The sequence below is a fragment of the Castor canadensis genome, chromosome 11 (genome assembly GCF_047511655.1).
Source record: "Castor canadensis chromosome 11, mCasCan1.hap1v2, whole genome shotgun sequence".
Taxonomy (NCBI): Eukaryota; Metazoa; Chordata; class Mammalia; order Rodentia; family Castoridae; genus Castor; species Castor canadensis.
The window spans coordinates 106,445,886-106,466,291 of NC_133396.1; the positions used below are offsets into that span (position 1 = coordinate 106,445,886).

A 20,406-nucleotide genomic window follows, 5' to 3' on the forward strand; every position below is an offset into this window, starting at 1 on the left:
ACATTCACCCAAGCTAAGACAGCTATAATGTCACTAAGCAATCTGCTCTTGTTCGACCACTATTGTATATGTGGTCCATCGTTGAGCCAGATGTCACTCATCAGAACATCTTTCCCTGTGTTTACTCAGGCTGGTTTCTAGAGGGAAGGAGACCTTGCTGTGGCCTTTATTCCTTATCTAACCCTCTTACTGGCACCAAGTTGGCATTGCAGGAAGCTGTTAAGAAAAAGATCGTGTCTGTCCAAAAGCTGGCAGGGCCAAGACTGATTTGTTTCTGTTAGGGACCCATCATTTACTTTTCCCACCATCCCCCTTCCCCAGGGTTTTCGTTAGACGTCAGCAATAAGAAACGTTGATGCCATGTTCAAGTACTTGAGAAAACCTTGGAAATAATAAATTTGACCTCTTTTCCTAAATGAAATCTCAGCTGGGATAAAGAGCTAGACACATTTCAGAGGTTGAACAAAGGAAGCCAAGGCTAAGTCTAGAGGCCTAGAACAAATGCATTTTGGTTTTCTGCTTAACCAGGGGAGTTGCTTTCATCTCTGGCCCAGGACAAATAGAGAGCTATAGCACAACTCAAAGAACTATAAGTGCTTTATCCCTAAGGGCAAGTTAGGGGCAAACCTTCCCTGCCTAAACAGCCGCTGTCTTTCAGAGACAGCTTCACACCCTCCCCTCTACCCACCTCACTGGTCAACCTTTCCTCTTCTCACAGCCAGCTTCCTGTATTGCCCCCTCCTCCCCCAACAGCCTCCTGCTAGGTAGCAGGTGTCCAAGGATGTAGCTGTCCGGGGAGTGTGAGACTGGGCGATAGGACCTCCCTTACAGTTGCTTTAGGATGAAGGTCTAGTGATGATTTTATTTTACTTTATTTGTTTTTTGTTGGTACTAGGGTGTGAACTCATGGTTTTGCGCTTGCCAGGCAGGTGCTCTACCACTTGAGCCACGTCCCCAATCCTGTACTGGTGATTTTAGCTCATCGCCTTTTGTAAAACTTTACCTTACTTTGTTGTTAAAGATAGTGGGTGTCCCCTGAGCAAGGCTTGTATCACCCACTTGTGGCTGTGCTTGCTCCACTGGGCTATAGGGAGAGAATCACTGGTTGCTTTGTTCCCCAAGAGAAGGGACAGGCTGAGCCACCAATGGAGAAGGAGTTGCTTGGCCTTCACTCCATCTCTTCCACAAGTCAAAAAGCTCCTTAGTGTAGCCAAACATTCTAGGGTGGATACCCCATTGGTAAGAGCAGAAGAATGGCCTACCCTGGTGTTCACACATCTAATCACTTTCCGCCAAGATTTAAATTCCAGGTTGTCATCAGTGGCCGAGAGTTTCCCCCAGCCGAAGCTGGCAGCAAGAAAGTGGCCAAGCAGGATGCAGCTATGAAAGCCATGACAATTCTGCTTCGGGAAGCCAAAGCCAAGGACAGTGGAAAACCAGAAGAAATAGCTTACTGTTCCATGGAGAAAGAGTCAGAGGAGGTAAGAGCCTGGGGGAGGCTATCCATTCGTTTTTGATGCGTATGAATTGTTACACATCAGAACTGCTGCCCACCCTTCCCCACCTCACTAGCCCACCTTCCCTCTTCTCAGATCCAGCTCCTTCTGCTCCTTCCCAACCTGATTGGATTTATAGAATGTCAGAGTTGCAAGAGACCTGAGGACCGTGGAGTCCACTCTTCTCTCTGAGAAGATAATTTACCCCTTCCTGTTATGCTTAACAAGTCCCCAGCATTACCTCTTCTCTTGGAAGCCATCCCATAAAGTTTAGTTGTCCAAAAGAAATTTGCTCATCCCCACCCCCTTTGCTAGAATGGACTAACCAGGGTTTTCTTAGCTTTATTTCTTTGTTTTGTGTTTTTCTTGCCTCTCATTTTCTCCAGACAACAGAGCCCCAGGCTCCCACCCCTTCAGCAACATCTTTATTCTCTGGGAAGAGCCCCGTCACAACGTTGCTGGAGTGTATGCATAAACTGGGGAACTCCTGTGAATTCCGTCTCCTGTCCAAAGAAGGCCCTGCCCATGACCCCAAGTATGTCCCATGATATCTCTCTGGGGAGGTTTTCTCAAAAAGAAGGCATCCTTGCCTCCTCAGAGATGAGAGACTTTTTCACCGTGCAGTTTCTTCTGTTTCAGAATGGGAAGGGAGGCCTTCAGGGCCTGGTCATTGTTTATGAAACAGAAAATCTGGGATTAGGAGTTCAGATGCATTAGGGAGGTTCATAGCTTCAAGGACAGAAAAGTTCAGGACCTGGGCAGGCCTCAGCAGCTCTCCTTTGAGGGTCTGTAGACTTTCTTGTTCAAAAGAAGGCTTCCTGGAGGAGGTGAAACTCGGTTGATCCTTGCATGTTAAAATTGGTTAGCCAGGCCAAAAGACAGTGGGGGCTGATGGTGGGAGAGGCACACTACATTTCCAAGGCCAGAGTGACTGCACAGAGGTGTGTCTAAGAAATTACTAGGAATAAAGGATGACAGCCTGATAGAGGCCAGGCAGATCTCAATGCATACCACTGTAATTCTTCCCTTTCCTCTTCTGTCAGGTTCCAGTACTGTGTTGCAGTGGGAGCCCAAACGTTCCCCACTGTGAGTGCCCCCAGTAAGAAAGTGGCAAAGCAGATGGCTGCAGAGGAAGCCATGAAGGCCCTGCATGAGGAGGCAACCAGCTTGACTGAAAATCAGGTGGGGTGTTTTCCTGCTCAAAATATACAGGTCATTGTTAGCAAAGCAACTGTGTGGATTAGGATTGTCCGTGGGTCCCTCAGAGTTTCCTGATGTGTTTATGGTTCCTCTTTGTTTGGCTAATTCTCCTTTAGTCTGGAGGTACGGAATCACTTGATAACTTGGAGTCTGTGATGCCCAACAAGATCAGGAGGATTGGTGAGCTCGTCAGATACCTGAACACCAACCCCGTGGGTGGCCTGTTAGAGTACGCCCGCTCCCATGGCTTTGCTGCTGAGTTCAAGTTGGTCGACCAGTCTGGACCTCCTCACGAGCCCAAGTGAGTGTCCCAGTCCTGGCTACAGCCTTGTGTCACCAGAGGGGGTGGCCTATAACATAGGGAAAGAAAGAATGTGCATTAGTTGTGAATGACAGGAGGGGCAAGTTGAGGGAAACAAGTCCTGTTCCGTCTGCACAGCTTCATAGAAGATATTAAGTCAGCCATCTTAAGACTACACTCACTCTTTCAGTGAGCATGATCCTTTTAAATTTTTTTAACTAATTTTAGTTTCTGAAGGAAAACATATGTATGTAGAAAATCATCCAAACTGATTGAAAAAGCATACAATGGAAAGTCTTGTTTCTACCCCAGATTTCTAATTTCTCTCCCCAGACCCATACACTGTGACCTTGAGTCCTTCAAGAAGTTTCTATGCATAAGTAGCACATTTCCCTTTTTGTCTTTTTTAAACAAAAATAAGCATTTTTCCTACTTTCTATTCTATACCATGACTCCTTCACTTACCAGTGTGTCTCAAAGACCATGAGAAGTCAGCATGGGTAGCTCTACCAGACTCTCCTGCACAGCTGTGTAATAATTCATTGAATAGATGCTTCCAACTTTGAAATGATTTATTAAGTAAAAGATACAGAAAACCTTTTCCAAAATGGATACTCATGCACCACCACCCAGTTTCGGAAATAGAACGTTGCATTACCTTGGAAGCCCCTGGGCATAATTTGTTTAGCCAACTTTCATTGCCATTTAGGTTGTTTTGGTTAGGCTACCAGAAACACTCCTGCAGTGAATTTCCATGTACTGTCTTTGCTTACTTCTGCAAAATAATAGTATAAATTAATACTAATATTAATAGTATAAATTTTTAGGAGTGAAATTTCTGGACCATGGGTTAAGTTAAAGAAAAATTATGCTGGGTGGCTCACAGCTGTAAGCACAGATGCTCGGGAGGTGGAAATCGTGAGGGTTATGGTTCAATACCAGCCTGGGCAAAAAGTTAGCGAGATCCCCATCTCAACAAAAAAGCTGGGTATGGCACATGCCTTTTATCCCAGCTACATGGGAAATGTAAGTAAGAGAACTGCTGTCTAGACTAGCCCTGGCAAAAAACACAAAAAACCCTACCTGAAAGATCACAAAAGCAAAAAGGTCTAGGAGTATGGCTCAAGTGGTAGAGCACCTGCCTAGCAAGCATGAAGCCCTGAATTCAAACCTTAGGACTGTCAAAAAAATAAAATAAAAACAAAAACGTTTATAGGGAACAAACTATTCAAAATAAAAAATGTTATTTAAAAATAAAAAATATAGCCAGGCATGGTGGCTTGTTCCTATAATTCCACCATTCTGGAGGCTGAGGTAGGATGATTATGAGTTTGAAGCCAGCCTGAGCTACACAGAGAGACCCTGTCTCAAAAAAGTTTAAAAGGTAATTCAGAAATATGAAAAGCTCATTCTCAATCTTCCTTTGGCCTAGCTCTCATCTCATATACACATCCCCTCAGGTCAGCATGTAATAACTACATTATTGTATATCTCCAGAGATTCCAAAAAGGCATTTATAAAAGTTAGCATCCATTGAGATTAAAAAACCAAGCTGTCAGTAACACTGAAATTATTAAACAAATTCTTTGCATGATAAAAACACTTCTGAAGCCAAAAACCAGCAGTGTATTTAATAATGCACCTAGAACTGTTGCCACGAATGTCAGGGGGAGGTGTAGATGCCTTTGTCATCATTTCTGATGTGATTCTGGAACTAGCCAACGTCAGGCAAGAGGAGGGTACACACACAGAGAAGAAAGGTACATTGCTTGCAGATGATATAATTGTGTACCTCAAATACTCATAGGAAAACTGAAGAAATATAGACACAGGAGATTTGAGGAAAGCAGCAAATTACAAAATAATATATAAGAATGAAGAGCTCTTCTGTACACAGCAGTGAGCAATTGGGAAATGTAGTTATGACATAACTAAGAAGGTACACTACCTAAGCCCAGTCCTAACAGGAAATGTATGGGGAAGTAAAATGCAAATGAACAACAGAAAGGGGAATATCATTACATGGGGGAAAAACATCTGTCACTAGATAGGATGAAACTTACTTTTTGTGCGCATGCAGTGCTGAGCATTGAACCCATGCTAGGCAAGTGCTCTACCACTGAGCTACAGCAGCTCAGGAAAATCTATTCTTAAAGATAAATCTCTACATAATGTGATAACAATAAAAACACCAATAGAATTTATTTGGGAACTGGAAAATATGGTCTTGAAGTTCATATGAAAAATACATACTTAAGAATAGCTAGACAAATTCAGAAAAAGAGTAATAAGGTGAATTGACCCTAGCAGATTTCTAAATAATGGTGTGCTGGTGTGTGGAAAGGCAGCTCACGGGAACAGATTGGAGTGCCTAAAAGGAGAGGTAGATATAAATGGAAATTTTGTACATTGTAAATACAAAGTTTTAAACTGGTGCGAAAATGATGGGTTATTCAATAATGGTGATGGGGTGGCTAACTATACACCCTAAAAAGAAGACCAGAACTGGAGGTCTGCCTTCTTCCCTATACCTAACTTCCAGCAGACCTGAGGTTTATATACAAAACCACAAAATCACTAGATAGGAAGCAGGAATGTTTCCAGAGGAAATCTTCAAATGTCAAAGCTTTTCCAATGTAGACAGTTGCATACCTGTAATCCCAGTACTTCAGAGGCAGAGGCAGGAGAATCAGGAGTTCACTATACAGCCAGCCTGGGCTATGGAGGGAGACCCCGTCACCACAGCAAAAACATAGGTAGGAAGATCATGGTCTAAGGTCAGCCTAAGCCAAAACAAAACAAAACAAAAAATGGGGAGACCCTACCTAAAAAATAACTAAAGCAAAAAAGGACTGGAGATGTGGCTCAACTGATAGCATGCCTAGCAAGCACAAGGCCCTGGGTTCAGTTCAAACCCTAATACTGCCAAAAAAAAAAGACACAAAACAAAGTCTGGAAAATGTGACTATAAGAAATACTGGTGCAGCGTAAAAGGACCACTTGAGAGAAGAACAAAACACAGAAGCCCAGGGGCTAATTGCTGTGATATAGAAAATCTAAGAGAAAAATAGACACTGTGAACTATACATTCACAAGAAAATCAACAAGTGAATTTTTAAACCAAATTTACACATTGACAATGTACTTAAAATAGGGATGAAACTCATCTACATCATAGCTAAGGGTAAAGAACAATGCACCAGTGACTCATGCCTCTAATTCTAGTTTCTTGGGGGCTGAGATCAAGAGGATCTTGGTTTAAGGCAAGTGCAGGCAAATAGTTTGCAATATCTCAGTCTCAATCAATAGTTGAGCATCAAGCTGGATGCAGGTGGCTCATGCCTGTAATCCTAGCTACTCAGGAGGCAGAGATCAGGAGGATTGCAGTTCAAAGCCAGCCAGGGCAAATAGTTCATGAGACCCTTTCTCAAAAAAAAAAAAAAAACGCTTCACAAAAAAAGGGCTAGTGGAGAGGTTCATGATGTAGGCCCTGAGTTCAAACTCTAGTACTGAAAAAAAAAAAAGCTAGGCACCTGTCATCCCAGGCTACATGGGAGGCTAACATTGGGAGGATTGCAGTTCCAGGCCAGCCCAGGAAAAAAAGTTTGTGTGAGACCCCATCGCAACAAAAAAAAGTTGGATGTTGTGGCCTATGCCTGACTTCCCAGCTACTGGTGGGAAGCATAAAATAGGAGGATTGTGGTCCAGACTAGCCTGGGAAAGAAGCAAGACCCTGTTTCCAAAATAACCAGAGTAAAAAAAGAGCTGGCGGTATGGCTCAAGTGGTAGAGCAAGCATGAAGCCCTGAGTTCACAACAAAAAAACCAAAAAGCGTTCAACCTGGCATGTCAACTCTATGAATATACATATTGTACATGACATATGTACAAAGATTTTCATTGCATCATTATGGTGGCAAAGACTTAAGATGGGCTAAAACCCTGTCATTCGCAGACAGGTTAAGTAATCTGTGGTATGTCTACACTAAGAAATACTAAACAGCCATGCCACAGAGCAGAACACATCTGTATGAAAGCATCTCTAAGGTCTGTTGCAAAGTGAACATAGTACGCTCTCTCCATAGTGCCAAGGATTTTCTTGAAGGATTAAGAAAACTTGGCAACAGCAGGTGCTTCTGGGCTCTTTGAACTTTTACTTGTGTGAGATGTAATTTCTCAATTTTAAAAAGTCTATAAGGAGAAAAGCTCTTAGAATACCTTGTTTTAAATTTGTCTCTTTTTAATAGTAATGTCACTCATTTATTCATCTATTCGTGTTTGTGTTATTTGCATTTTCTTCTCTTTGAACTGCCTGTTTTGTCCTTATTCATTTTTCTTTTTGGATTGTTCCTGTTTATTGATATGTTAGATCTTTATCATAACAGAACCATTAGCTCTTTCACTAGCCTGATCAATTTAGAACCCTCAGGCTAGAGGGAGCTAGAAAGGTTCCTCCACTGCCCCTTGTGATAGAAAGCATTTGCCCTGCCTTGAAGCCATCTAGGAAAAGGTGAGGTCTCTCTCCTGCTTCTGTGGTTCATATCCTTCACTGCCAGTCAACCTTCCTTATTTTTAAGCTCAGTCCTTCATATAGTAGTTTCAGTCATTTCCTCTTCTTTTTTGTAAAATGTCTCTAAAATCCTTTCTGGGACTTCAAGTCAGTCATTCATTTGGAATGTAAGAACTTACTATGACCTAGGATTGAAGAGATGAAAAGTTGCTGCCCTGAGTGTGCCACAAATGTGTAAGCATAACACAGTGTTGGACTGTGCCTTGTGGAGGCGCAGTGTTCTGTGAGTTCACAGGGTATTGCTGCCGGCCCCTTAGCCCCTGCTCCCTCCAGGTGCCACCTCATTTCCCTGTCCTCTCATAGCCAATCCTCTCAGAAGAATACTTTGTAGTTCTTGTTGCATTTTCTTAACTCGCTTCACCAAAAACCTAACCACTAGCCAAATGTGCTTACTGAGTACTTGAAATGTAGCTGGGGTGAGTGAGGAACTGAATTATTAATTATACTTAATTTTAGTTAATTTAGGCTTAATAGCCTCATGTAACTAGTGGCTACTGTACCACACAGCTCTAAAGTATTCTAATAGCATAATTAACAAACTTCATCAATACTTAAGTATTATATGTGAATATATAATACATACCACACAGACAGAAAACTTCACATGTAAGAATTCACTTTCTTTTCAAAGATCTAGAGCAGTCATGACCTTCTCCTGGACCCCTCAGGCAAAGATCTGCCCCCAACCTCTTTTCATGTTTATTGTCCTCATTCTGAACTTTGTCCACTGGCCAGCAGGAACCTGCCAGTTCAGGCAATGAAAGGTCAACTCCCTGTGTAACTATTCTTATCTCAACCAGCAAAAACCCTTGTTCCTTCCTATTATTGCTTATACTCTCTCTACAACAAAATTAGAAATAAGGGCAAAATAGTTTCTGCTGGGTATTGAGGGGGTAGGGGGGAGAGAGGGGGTGGAGTGGGTGGTAAGGGAGGAGGTGGGGGCAGGGGGGAGAAATGACCCAAGCCTTGTATGCACATATGAATAATAAAAAAAAAGAAAAGAAAAGAAAGGAACAAAGGTATTCAGCTGCTTAGGAGAAGCAAGAAATAGTGAGAATGGAAGCCTGTGCAGTTGAGTTATCCGAAGATGGGTTTCCAACCATTGGGTGGAGGGTCTGGCTGAAGCTAGGATTCTTGAAACCTTGTCTGGTGGATTTCTAAGCTGCTTTGCTCCCCCAGGCTCTTTCCTTCTGGGGCCTCTTCCTGCTCCACAGGTGCACTTGGCAGAGCCCCTGTGCCCCAGTCCATCCCACCCCTTGCTGTGTTGTTTTAGTAGCTGTTTGTTTTTAAGTATACCTACCTCACAAGCATGATGCCCTGAGTTGAAACTCCAGTACCACCAAAAACAAAGAGTTTATAGTATAGAGCTTTTGCTTACCACAGTCATCCTTCAAGTGACATTATGCCCTTCACTTACAACAAAGAATCATGCAGTATTATCCTTCCATTTCTTCCTTCCAGTCTTTGTGCTACTTTTACAATGTCATGAAACCTGATGCTGCATTATTACTGTTTTGCTTAAAGGAGATTTGAATAATACTAATAAAATATATATGTGGTTTGTTTGTTTTTTTTTAAAACAGTGTACTAAATAAGTGACCCTTGAGAAAAAGTTACTTCCTTCTCGTTTTTGCTTAAGTTGAGAAGAAAGTTCAAGTTTGGTGCTAGCAGCTCGTTAAAACCTCTCTCATACTTCCTCATCTTCCCTTACAGCAATGCCAGGTGCAGAGCTGTTAACAATATAGTTGAAGAGGATTTTGTCATACCTAGTTTTACAGCCACTTTCAGTTGATGGCAAGTGGCACTGGTTCCTTCGTAAATGTATTTACATTTTTAAAGGGTCAGTTTAGACCCTTTGTTTAAGTGACATTTGGAGCTAACAAAATTCATGTTGTAATTCATGAATGACGAAAATCTGGGCAGCGCTGCCTTAGAGCTGTCAAGACTGACAGTGACGGTCCGTATGTTTGCATGACTGGCCGCACCTAAAGCAAAACCAGCCATTTCCTGAAACAGCTGTCAAGGTCCGGTGCTTGTCTCCATCCTGCTTCTCATCCCAAAGGTTCGTTTACCAAGCAAAAGTCGGGGGCCGCTGGTTTCCAGCCGTCTGTGCGCACAGCAAGAAGCAAGGCAAGCAGGAAGCAGCAGATGCGGCTCTCCGTGTCTTGATTGGGGAGAACGAGAAGGCAGAACACATGGGTTTCACAGAGGTAACCCCAGTGACAGGGGCCAGTCTCAGAAGAACTATGCTCCTCCTCTCCAGGTCCCCAGATGCACATCCAAAGACAGTTAAGACGTCTACTTTTGGTGCTCTTTTTTTTGGGGGGTGGGGGTGGGGGAGGGTCCTGCTAACTCCTCCCTGGGTGGAGTTGGCTCTTCATTTGTCATGTGAATTTTCTCTAGGCTTTAATACTAGCCCCATAGACAAGTGACTGGGACACTAGATGTGAGATGGGAAAGGCAACTCACAGACCAAGTAGAACGTGATTTCCCTGCCCACTGTGCACTGTGGTGGACCCAGGCTGGGCCTCGTGGTCCTGACATGGCCCCTGTCCCTACAGCTTCCTCTCACCGGCAGTACCTTCCACGACCAAATAGCTATGCTGAGCCACCGGTGCTTCAATGCTCTCACCAACAGTTTCCAGCCCTCCTTGCTGGGCCGCAAGATTCTGGCTGCCATCATCATGAAGAAAGACTCTGAGGACATGGGTGTCGTAGTCAGCTTGGGGACAGGTAAGCGAGTGCTCTCCGAGCCATCGGCCTCCCTCAGTGCCTGAAAACAGATCCTTCTCATTCTGTCCTAAAGTGAACAAGTTAAAGGTGGGGTCAGAACTTCTTTTGTACAGATTCAGCATGCTTGTATGCTGACTTCATGCTCAAAAAGTTTCCTATTTTGGAGTAGTTTGATTTCTTAATTAGGAATGCTCAACCGGTAAACTCTGTAAATATCCCCAAATCCAAAAACCTCAAATCTGAAACCCTCTTGTCTGGAGCATTTTGGATAAGGGATACTCAATCTGCATTTCCTTGCAGCTGCGGTCAGCTCAGAGTGGGTTGTTTTGATTTGTTTTCATTTTTGAGAAAGGGTCCCACTTAGTAGTCCAGGCTGCTTTGTGCCCATGAGCCAAGGATCTGGTAAATTGAGGCTGTTTCTGCCTTCACTCAACTCAACTATCCTTTTCCTTTGATTGTCTCATTTTTGGTTTAAAATCCCTCTAGGGAATCGCTGTGTGAAAGGAGATTCTCTCAGCCTAAAGGGAGAAACGGTTAACGACTGCCATGCAGAAATCATCTCCCGGAGAGGCTTCATCAGGTGAACGATGTTGGCCCGGTTATAGAGCAAGCACCCCCTGCCCTGCTCCCCTGCCCATCCAGGGGACTGTGACTCCAGCACCTGCCCTCCTGAAACCCCAGCAAGCCATCAGGTCCTTGACCCAGCAGTGGCATCCTTCACTTGTAGCCCATGAATTTGAACCTGTCTTACGGAATCCATCTCCCTTGTGACCTGGCTGCATCCTGCTACGCAGCCTTTTCTAAGTGCCCTCCTTTTCTGCTAACTTGGCTTTATGTCTCTTCTCAAAGAACAGAGTGACCTCCGGGTACTCAGGGCCTTGGGGATGATGCAGCCTTCCCTCTCCATTCGGGACCTATAAACAACCGTGATGGCCCATGCCAGCTTTCTCCTCTAGTTCACCTTTAATTTAAGAAGAGAGAGACTCAGGGAGAAGCAGTAGCCTCCTATAGGCTTTCAGTCAATTTGTCCTGTTCTGTAGCTGCCATAGGGAGGGGCTCTCAGCGTAAAAGCAACTGACCCAAAAGGCTAGCGTCTATGAAATGCTAAGGTCTCCCATGGAGAATGTTCCAGCCCCTTTCCACCCAAAAAACTTACACGTGTGTACCACTAAGACTTTTCCTTACGTGGGCTTAGGTGGAAGTCAGATCATGGAAGTGTAATCTGTTCTCTCCAACATCAAACCTGCTTTCCTAGCCAGACTTTCTTTCTGTAGGTTTCTCTACAGTGAGTTAATGAAATATAACCAGCGTACTGCTAGGGATAGCATATTTGAGCTTGCGCGGGGAGGAGAGAAGCTCCAGATCAAAAAGACTGTTTCGTTTCATCTCTACATCAGGTCTGTATGGTCTCTCTTGCTGCCAGCACAGGCCATGACAGGCTCCCTGGACTAGGTATCCAAATGCTCCTCTGGCCCCTAAATCTAACCTTATGCAATAGACCACTCCCTCTGTGTGCTTGAGGTCAGTCCCCAGTGGAGAGTCACTCACATCCATGGGATATTGTTGCCCACCTCCAGTATCCCATGATGGGCTTCAGAAAATGTCCCTAGCTTCCACCTCACAAGGCTCCAAGCTCCAGGAAAGTGAGTTAATGGGCACCCCTGTTTTGCAGCACCGCTCCATGTGGAGATGGTGCCCTCTTTGACAAGTCCTGCAGCGACCGTGCCGTGGAAAGCACAGATTCCCGCCACTACCCTGTCTTTGAGAATCCCAAACAAGGCAAGCTCCGCACCAAGGTGGAGAATGGTGAGTGACACATGAACTCCCCCCCACAGAAGTTTGCCAAAGCTGCTGCTGGTGGGTGGGGTGCTGTTAGCCACTGGGCATTGAGGCGGTGTCTACTTGGGGAGGGGAGGATGCAGGTGGGAGAAGGCTGAAGGAAGATCAAGATCCCATTTTGCATTTGTTACTTGGGCGGTCTCCAAAGCATTTAGGAGGTACAGGTGCTCATCTGGAGCTCAGTGGAGGGAGCCTAGCTGGGATCTTCACCATAGGAAGAGACAGGAGTGCCTTGCAGGAAGAGAGCGGAAATGAGAACCTGGCTCTCTGCCTGTCCAGAGGCTTTTGATGCTGTGCCCTGCCCACCACCTCTTCTCCCATCCTCTAATGTGTTCTCACATCTCTGCTGTCCCTTCACCCTCCAACAGTCATTGGAGTGGTCCTCAGACATAAATCAGGTCATGTCACTTTTCTGCCAAGCACCCTAAAGTTTAAATACAGTCACTATATGACCCACGCTTCACTCCTGGGGGTTTACCCAAACACTAGTACTGCAACATTGTTCACAGTAGCCAAACAAGGTGGAAACACTCCCGTGTCCTTCCCCTTCCCAGTGGATAAATAGAATGTTCCCTATCCTTATAATGCAGTATTATTTGGCCATAAAAAGAAATGAAGTACTGACATACTGCAACATGGAGGGGCCTTGAAAACATGCTAGTAAAGAAAGCCAGTGAGAGAAGCTCACCCATTGTAGTATTCCATTTATATCAAATGTCCAGACTAGACAAGGCCATAGAAACAGGACATAAAGTAGTAGTTAGCTGCCTGGGGCTGAGGGTGGGTGGGGTTGGAGGGAGACAGGGAGTGACCACTAAGGGCTGGTAGAATATTTCTGTCAGAGGTGATGAAATGTTCTGAGAGTGCAACGATGGATGCACAAGTATGAAAATACTAAAAATTACTGAATGTTATGCTCTAAATTGGTGAGTTGTATATGCGAATTGCATTTCAATAAAGCTGTTACTAAAAAATATACTAAAAAATAAATAAGCAGACGCCCTATAGTGGTTTTCCCACTGCACTGTACATGAAGGGAGAAGCTGCCCTGACCTCTCAGCCTTGTCTTACGCTCCACTTCCTCTCACTCACCAGTGCTCTCTCTCTTGTATCGATGCCCTGAAGCAACAAACCCCTCCCTGACTCAGGGCCTTTGCTGTTGCTGTTCCCTGTGTCTGAAACACTCTCACTCCAGCGGTTCCTTCTCCTTTGTGTCTCAGCTCCCTGACTCTTCTGTCCCAGGAGCTTCCCCATGTTCTCCCTCATAGTTCTCTTAAAGCCTTCAGAGCACTGTAGCATCTAGAATTTCTATGCATATATTGGTCTGCTTATTTAGTTTCTGTTCCGTTCTTTCTGTCCCCTCTCCACCGTAAGCATCACAGAAGGACTTTTGTTCACCGTTATTTCCCAGCACCAAGCACAGTCCCTGGCACATAGTAGGTGCTGTGAAATCAATGAAGAGACAATGCTCAGGAACACAAATCCTGTGCCGGGGCTACTTGGGTCTGGCGGTCTGACCTAAGTCTCTCACACAGGGGAAGGCACAATCCCCGTGGAGTCCAGCGACATTGTGCCTACATGGGATGGCATTCGGCTTGGGGAGAGGCTCCGTACCATGTCCTGTAGTGACAAAATCCTACGCTGGAATGTGCTGGGCCTTCAAGGGGCACTCTTGACCCACTTCCTACATCCTGTGTATCTCAAATCTGTCACACTGGGTAAGGGACCTGCCTCAGGAATGAATACCCATCTGTCCTCAGCACACATCCCTGCTAGCTGCATTGCCACATGCCAGGTGTTGACATGATATCTCCCCTTTCCAAAGAGAGCTTAACTCAGTGGTTAGTAACAGCCCCTGGGAGTCCAGTCTACTGTGGTAGGAAGGTGGGTCAGACAGCAAGCCTCAGGAAGGACTGACCGGGCCAGCCTTGCCAAGATACGTTAAAGCTTAAAACTGCAGCATTTTGGTTTCCTTGTTCTCCCCAGCCCTTGGCTTTACATGGAACCTTCTATTTTGTGCTTAAATATTTGGTGATCCTGTGTTATGTTCCAGGTGGCCACAATCCTGTCAAAGGAGCTGTTTCTCTGCCCTGACAACTCTTTGAAACCTTCATACTCCCATGTATCTCTTGTGTGTATGCCCGTGTGTGTCACTGGGACTTGATCTCAGGGCCTCATACTTGCTAGGCATGCACACTACCACTTAAGCCACTCCCCAGCCCTTTTTGCTCTAAACTATTTCTCAGATAGAGTCTTGAGTTTTTGCCCAGGCCAGCCTCAGACTTGGACCCTCCTAACTATGCCTCCCACATAGCTGGAATTACAAGCATGTACCAACATACCTGGCTTATTGCGATAGGGTCTTGTTAACTTTTTGCCTGGGCTAGCCGCAAACCACAATCCTCCTGATCTCTGCCTCCCAAGTAGCTGAGATTACAGCGTGAGCCACTACTTCTGTCCATTGCTTCTGCCTCTTTATAATATTTGGTGCAAATACAGAGGTATACGTTTCTTTCTGTGTACCCAGGTTACCTTTTCAGCCAAGGACATTTGACCCGTGCTATTTGCTGTCGTATGACAAGAGATGGAAATGCATTTGAAGATGGACTTCGATATCCCTTTATTGTCAACCATCCCAAGGTGCTATAACCCCGTTCTATTTTTCTCTTGACATTTATTTCCTTTTTGAGCAATCCTATCAGCAGAGCAAAAAATGTACACTGTGGGCAAGGGGAGCCCTTATCCTTTACCCACTTTGGATGCCAAGGACTTTCCTCCTCTCAATCCAGAGTTAATCTGAATCAAACTGGAGTTAGTGTGTGTGGAGTCTGCTTAGTCGTAGCCAAACAGAATGCTAAGTAGGGGAAGATGATGGCTGTACACTCCCTCCTTCCCCTGAGTCCTGAGTCCCTGCTTCCTAGCCTTCTCCCTGAAAGGTTTCCATCTTTCTCCCACCACTCCTGGGATCCTTAGGTTGGCAGAGTCAGTGTATATGATTCCAAAAGGCAATCCGGGAAGACGAAGGAGACAAGTGTCAACTGGTGTTTGGCTGATGGCTGCGACCTAGAGATTCTGGATGGTACCAGAGGCACCGTGGATGGGTAAGGAAGGGGACCCCAGGAGAAGCAAAGTCGAGCTTAATGCTGTGGTTGTAGGGTGCATCACTTGCTTGCCAGTCTTTACAGCTTAAGGGCCACCCACTCACTTTGACTCCCCACTTTTGGTCCCAGGTGAATAATGATTGCTTTTGTTTCCCTAGACCACGGAATGAATTGTCCCGAGTATCCAAAAAGAACATTTTTCTTCAATTTAAGAAGCTCTGCTCCTTCCGTTACCGCAGGGATTTATTGAAACTCTCCTATGGTGAGGCCAAGAAAGCTGCCCGTGACTATGAAATAACCAAGAACTACTTCAAAAAGAGCCTGAGGGACATGGGCTATGGGAACTGGATAAGCAAACCCCAGGAGGAAAAGAACTTTTATCTCTGCCCAGTACCCAACGACTGATGACATGGGGCGTTTCCCACAGGGTGAGAGAGAGGTCGTAGCATTCCTCATCACATTGGTCAAAGGTTTTGGGGGGCTTTTTTACCCCCTTTTTTTTTTAATGGGACCAGTAATTGCTGGTATTAAGATCTTTGGGTTCCCATTTGTCCTTATCCTGCTTTCTTTGGGATTTCTAGGCAGGGCCTGGCCGGGCCCCTTTCTCTTTTCCCACATGGAGAGACAGAGACCTCAAGGAAAAGAAAAGGGTTTCCGCTCAAAGCCTAAGCAGTCACCCAGCACCTACAGCCATTTCCTCTTATGGCTCATTCGGGTTTTTTTGAGTTTTTTTGAGTTGTTTTTTTGTTTTGTTTTCCACTGAAGTTTGCTACACTGACCTCTTGTGGACTTGGTTAGGTTCCAGTCAATTCTCTGTGAATCATGTCAGGGACTAATAATTTCATTTATGGATTCTGCAAGCCCTCTCAACTTCCCTTCTCCCTGCTGGGACTCCTTGCTGTGATCATTAACTTTCTTCTCCAGGATAGTGAAGAGGTGAACTTAAAGAATCCAGTGAACCATTTGCAAAGCCAGGGGTTGAAAGCTGCAGTCAATTTCCAGTGCCAGTGGAAGATGATGGTGTGCACATCCTGCCAGTGATGGTGTCTTGCACTTAGCCAACTTGAGGGGAGCTGCTATGTGGCAGTGCCTCCCTTCCCCAGGCAGCAGGGGAGTTGAAAGCCAGCCAGGCTGGGCTGGGAAGCTGCCCAAGCAGTAGCCGAGGTCCCCCCTGTGGGGCACAGACAGTTCTTGGAAAATAGCCATGTTCTGAGCTGCCCTTCCATCGAAAGCCTTCCTAGTAATTGGCCCCACCCATGCAGGGCACAGGGCCAGAGACCCTGACAGACAATGGGGAGCAAATCATCTCTGCTCAGATAGTTGGGACTTAGCAAGAATAAAGGCAGAAATCATGTTAGGTCAGAGCACTATTGAATAAGGCATAATATTTCTCAGTGTATTGATGCCAAGGCAAGCCTTGTGTAAATTAGGAGTTTTTAAAAGAATGCCAGGGATGGTGATTCTTAATCGCAACTGCACAGATTTAAAATTCAGACGCACTTTTCCATTCATGCAAGTGCTTTCATTTTGCCAGATGGCTTTGGAAGTTGGTTTGTGGGCAGGGCACAGGCCTGAGGTCTTCCTGACCATTGGGGAGTCTTGCTGGGGTTGACATACAAGATGGTGGTTGTAGGTGAAAGGGCATGAGGTCCTCACACACCCTGGGGTGGACTTCTTTGGTTATACCTCCACCTAATGCTGACTCATGCTGTCAGAGCCTTTGGCCTCTGTGGAGTCTGGCTCTGAAGCTAAGTCAGCCACGCATGCTCAAGAGGACTGAACCTGCCTCTTTCCTTTGGATGGTATGTCGTCGTCTTGGAATGGCGGTGCCAGGGCCCCCAGATGATTTTCCACGCTTCCCTTATCCCTCGACCTGTTGACTAGTTCACCCTCCCTCTGTAGCAAACTTCTTCAACAGTAGACATATCCACATTTGCACTTTTATTCTAGCTACTATACCCTCTGGGCCTGTGACCAAAAAAATTGGCCAAAACAAGAACCCAGGTTTTTAAAATATGCTAAGGATATCTTTGTGGAACACAAAGCATCCCAAGGAACTGGTAGAGAAATGGTGCCAGTCTTCTTCAGTGGAGAGGGCCCTTTCCCTGGCTGTGTGAATACTGCCATGCTTGGATTGGTAGCTGAAGGCATATTAAATCAGTCCTGGCACCTGCCTCTGGGGCAGAGCAACCTTGGGGTTCTGAGCTGTGGGGAGGAAGCACATCCCCTGGGTTCTTCAGGCTGGAGGGCTATCACCTACTGATACCTCAGGATGTTTGGGTCTTGGGAGTTTGAATCTGGAGAAGTTGTCTCCTTAGCCAGGAGCACAGGGGCTCTGAGAAGATCAGAGCCCTCACTTGCCCCCAAGATCTTACCGAGCAAAAGGCAACATTCCATTTCTGCTGTAGGAGGAGAGTGAGGCGTCCCTGCGCCCCACATGCCTGCTGGAAATGAGCTGTGTCTGGCCCTCCTGCCTCCCCTCCCACCGCGTCCCCATGCCCCTCTGAGTCACGCAGGACGGGGGGGCAGAGCTTCTTCCCAGTGTTCTCTTCACTTTTTGGTCCACCCAGTCTTTGTTTTTAATAAGCAAAGCTCCTCCCCGTTTGTTTTTAATGATTTTTGTAGTTGATTTGTCTGAACTGTGGCTACTGTGCATTATTTGAATAATCACTTGTAAAAATTGTCAATGCTTGAAGCTGTTTCCTTTGCTCAAGCTGAAAGGACATTGTTGGCTTTGGGGTCCTGGCAGTGACTCCAAGAACAGAGTGGAGAAGAGCCCAAGCATAGCCTTGGTGCTGTGATGGCTGCAGTCCAATTTTGTTATTCTGCTTTTTGTCCCTAATAAATAATAATATACATTCCTAATAAATAAAAAACAGTGAAAAAGCAGAACTGTTAGAAAGCTTCAAGTCTTGGTTTCTTGGGGAGTTGAAGGGACCCATGGTCTTGGGATTTCTCATACATAACAGTACCAGCTGCACCTGATGTTGAACCTGAGAAAGGGGTCGCCCTCAGCCTGCAGAGAAGAGCTACTTCAAAGAGCCTCCATGGGCAGATAAGCTTGCCACTGAGCAGGGTGAGGCACCCCTTAATTATTTCCCCCACTCCACACCCTTCCTCCATCAACCCACACCACATGTCTTGTCCCCAGGGACTCTATATGGACGAGCTCAAGGCCCAGCATAGGGAAATATCACTTGAGACAACGTCAAGAATCACACAGTTCTCTCCCTGAGGGGTGTTATCTAGCCCACATGCCCCCTTCCCAACTGCTCTGCCTCCAGCATGTGTGTACTTGGAGAAGAGTTATAGCTAGGACAAGGACAGGCTTAGGTGCATCTTAAGAGATAGACCACTTACCTTTCACTTCATAGATGGCATCCTGAATCTCTCTCCATCTTGAATTTCAAATAAATTCACCTCTGTCCACATTGTAATTTACTCCAGAATTTCTGGAACACCCACCTTTGTAGGTATCATACCAGTAGTCAAAGTACAACAGTAAGGCCAGCTAAGTCATAATAAAAGCTCCTCTCAGGAGCCAGCAGCACATCTGGGGGCATGACACGTAAGGACCAGAACTGCATGGTGTCATTCGGGGTGCTGAAGTGCAGTGCTGTGCGAGCTGAAGTTTTAAAGAAGCAGGATGATACGCCCTCTATGACGTCCCAGGAACCTTGAGTATCTGTCATCAGGCAGCTCCTGGCTCCACCTGGATGGGAATGTGCTCCCCAGGTCATTCAGAAAGCGGACAGTTTTATGGGCTGGCAGTGTAGCTTAGAGGGGCTAGATTCCCAGCACAAAGATGAGGAAACAAAGCGGTGAGGGAGTGGACAGTTTCCTTAACTACTAAGGCGCCAGTCGTGTCTCTCCTCTTGCCCACTGGCTGGGGCAGAATGTGGTTTCTTCAGTTCATCACTTCAGTTTATTGTTCACCCTGCATTTCATCTGGGGGACCGCAATTTAATATTATTTCCAGGATTTGGGCCCATATCAAACCAGTGTTCCTGGAACAGTTCTGGCCTCCAAGCAAACTTGACTTCTTAGAGCACGGAGACTATGAGAGGAAACCCCAGACATCCCTGCCTCCAGGGAGGCTGATTCTGGCCTCACCTCAGTCCTTTGTATAGGGTCTTTGTCTACTCCAGGTTCAGTCATTTGGTCATTTCTTTTCCATCTAATTAGTGGGTTTGTTAGGCGACAAAATCACAGTAACAGACTGTTGGCTTTCAACCTTTTCTTTGGATTTGTGTAATGCCTTTAACCTGTTGAGTCCAATTTCTCCAGCACTCCCCATTTCCCATATTTGCCAACCCTAGCCCATGAGAGTTCCCCAACCCCCATCCCCCCAAATAGAACAGTGACAAGACATCTTTGGAAACAACTTTAGGAGAATCTTCAGTTCTTCAGTCCAGCGAAAGGGGGAGGGGAGGGCTAGACCAGTGCAAATATTCCAGGAGTGGAGACAAGGGAGGCCAAGGACAGACAGTATAGGGAGACGGGGTCACCAAGGGTGGGTGAGTGAGGTGTCCCACTGATTCCTAGAGTTACAGTCCCTTAGGAACCATGTGACTATCCCCCTGACCTCTTAGAACTATTGGCATAGCTATTAAAAAATGGTGTTTGTTCTGACTGGCCAGGGTTAGTGATGGGAAGCTGCCCAGCACCAGTTGGGTTGTGAGTGATACTATGACACCAGCCCACCTCTGCCTGGAAGCAGAAGGTGACAAATAAAGCTGTGTCACTCTGGCTTGGGAAGCAATTCAGAGAAGGACCTGGTTGCCCTCATTTTCATCACTAGAAGCTTTCTCCTACCTGCCTGAAAGGCCACAGTGAGAGCCAAGAAGCATGACCCTGCCACTCCAGAAGACAGGTGCTATCAGCTGTCACCTGGTCTCTCAGAGCGTCATTTCTCTTCTGTAAAGTGGAGTACCTCCCCTGCAGGACAGTTGTGAGGAATGGAGATGGTGCATCTGAAGGAACTGACACAGAGCAGACCCATAGTAAGTGGTGAAATCCAAACTGGCCAGACCCCCAAGCTGATGGAAATGGTCCTGCCCTTCCTCTACAGATAGCCTTCCTCTCAGAACACACCAACTGGAGGGCTGCCTGGGTCCTGCTGGCTTTTACGTTTTCAATAACTTGGCACCAGCTGTTCCAGAATCGC

General features: G+C 45.8%; 1 protein-coding gene across 5 annotated transcripts in view; it reads left to right on the top strand.

Moving 5' to 3' along the window:
• The window catches only part of Adar (adenosine deaminase RNA specific), a 46,768-nt gene extending 28,627 nt beyond the window's left edge, over positions 1-18,141 (top strand). For 3 of the 5 annotated variants that reach the window (XM_074047971.1, XM_074047968.1, XM_020166219.2), the window contains 13 exons: positions 1,298-1,481; positions 1,883-2,031; positions 2,540-2,678; positions 2,813-2,997; positions 9,629-9,854; positions 10,128-10,299; positions 10,786-10,879; positions 11,574-11,696; positions 11,972-12,105; positions 13,674-13,856; positions 14,666-14,778; positions 15,112-15,239; positions 15,398-18,141. In XM_074047971.1, coding sequence (XP_073904072.1) covers positions 1,298-1,481; positions 1,883-2,031; positions 2,540-2,678; positions 2,813-2,997; positions 9,629-9,854; positions 10,128-10,299; positions 10,786-10,879; positions 11,574-11,696; positions 11,972-12,105; positions 13,674-13,856; positions 14,666-14,778; positions 15,112-15,239; positions 15,398-15,644 — 2,077 coding nt within the window. In that variant the 3' untranslated portion in view covers positions 15,645-18,141. The remainder of the gene's footprint in view (positions 1-1,297; positions 1,482-1,882; positions 2,032-2,539; positions 2,679-2,812; positions 2,998-9,628; positions 9,855-10,127; positions 10,300-10,785; positions 10,880-11,573; positions 11,697-11,971; positions 12,106-13,673; positions 13,857-14,665; positions 14,779-15,111; positions 15,240-15,397) is intronic. The other 2 variants (XM_020166220.2, XM_074047970.1) reach the window with 2 other exon arrangements.
• The last annotated feature ends 2,265 nt before the right edge of the window (positions 18,142-20,406 follow it).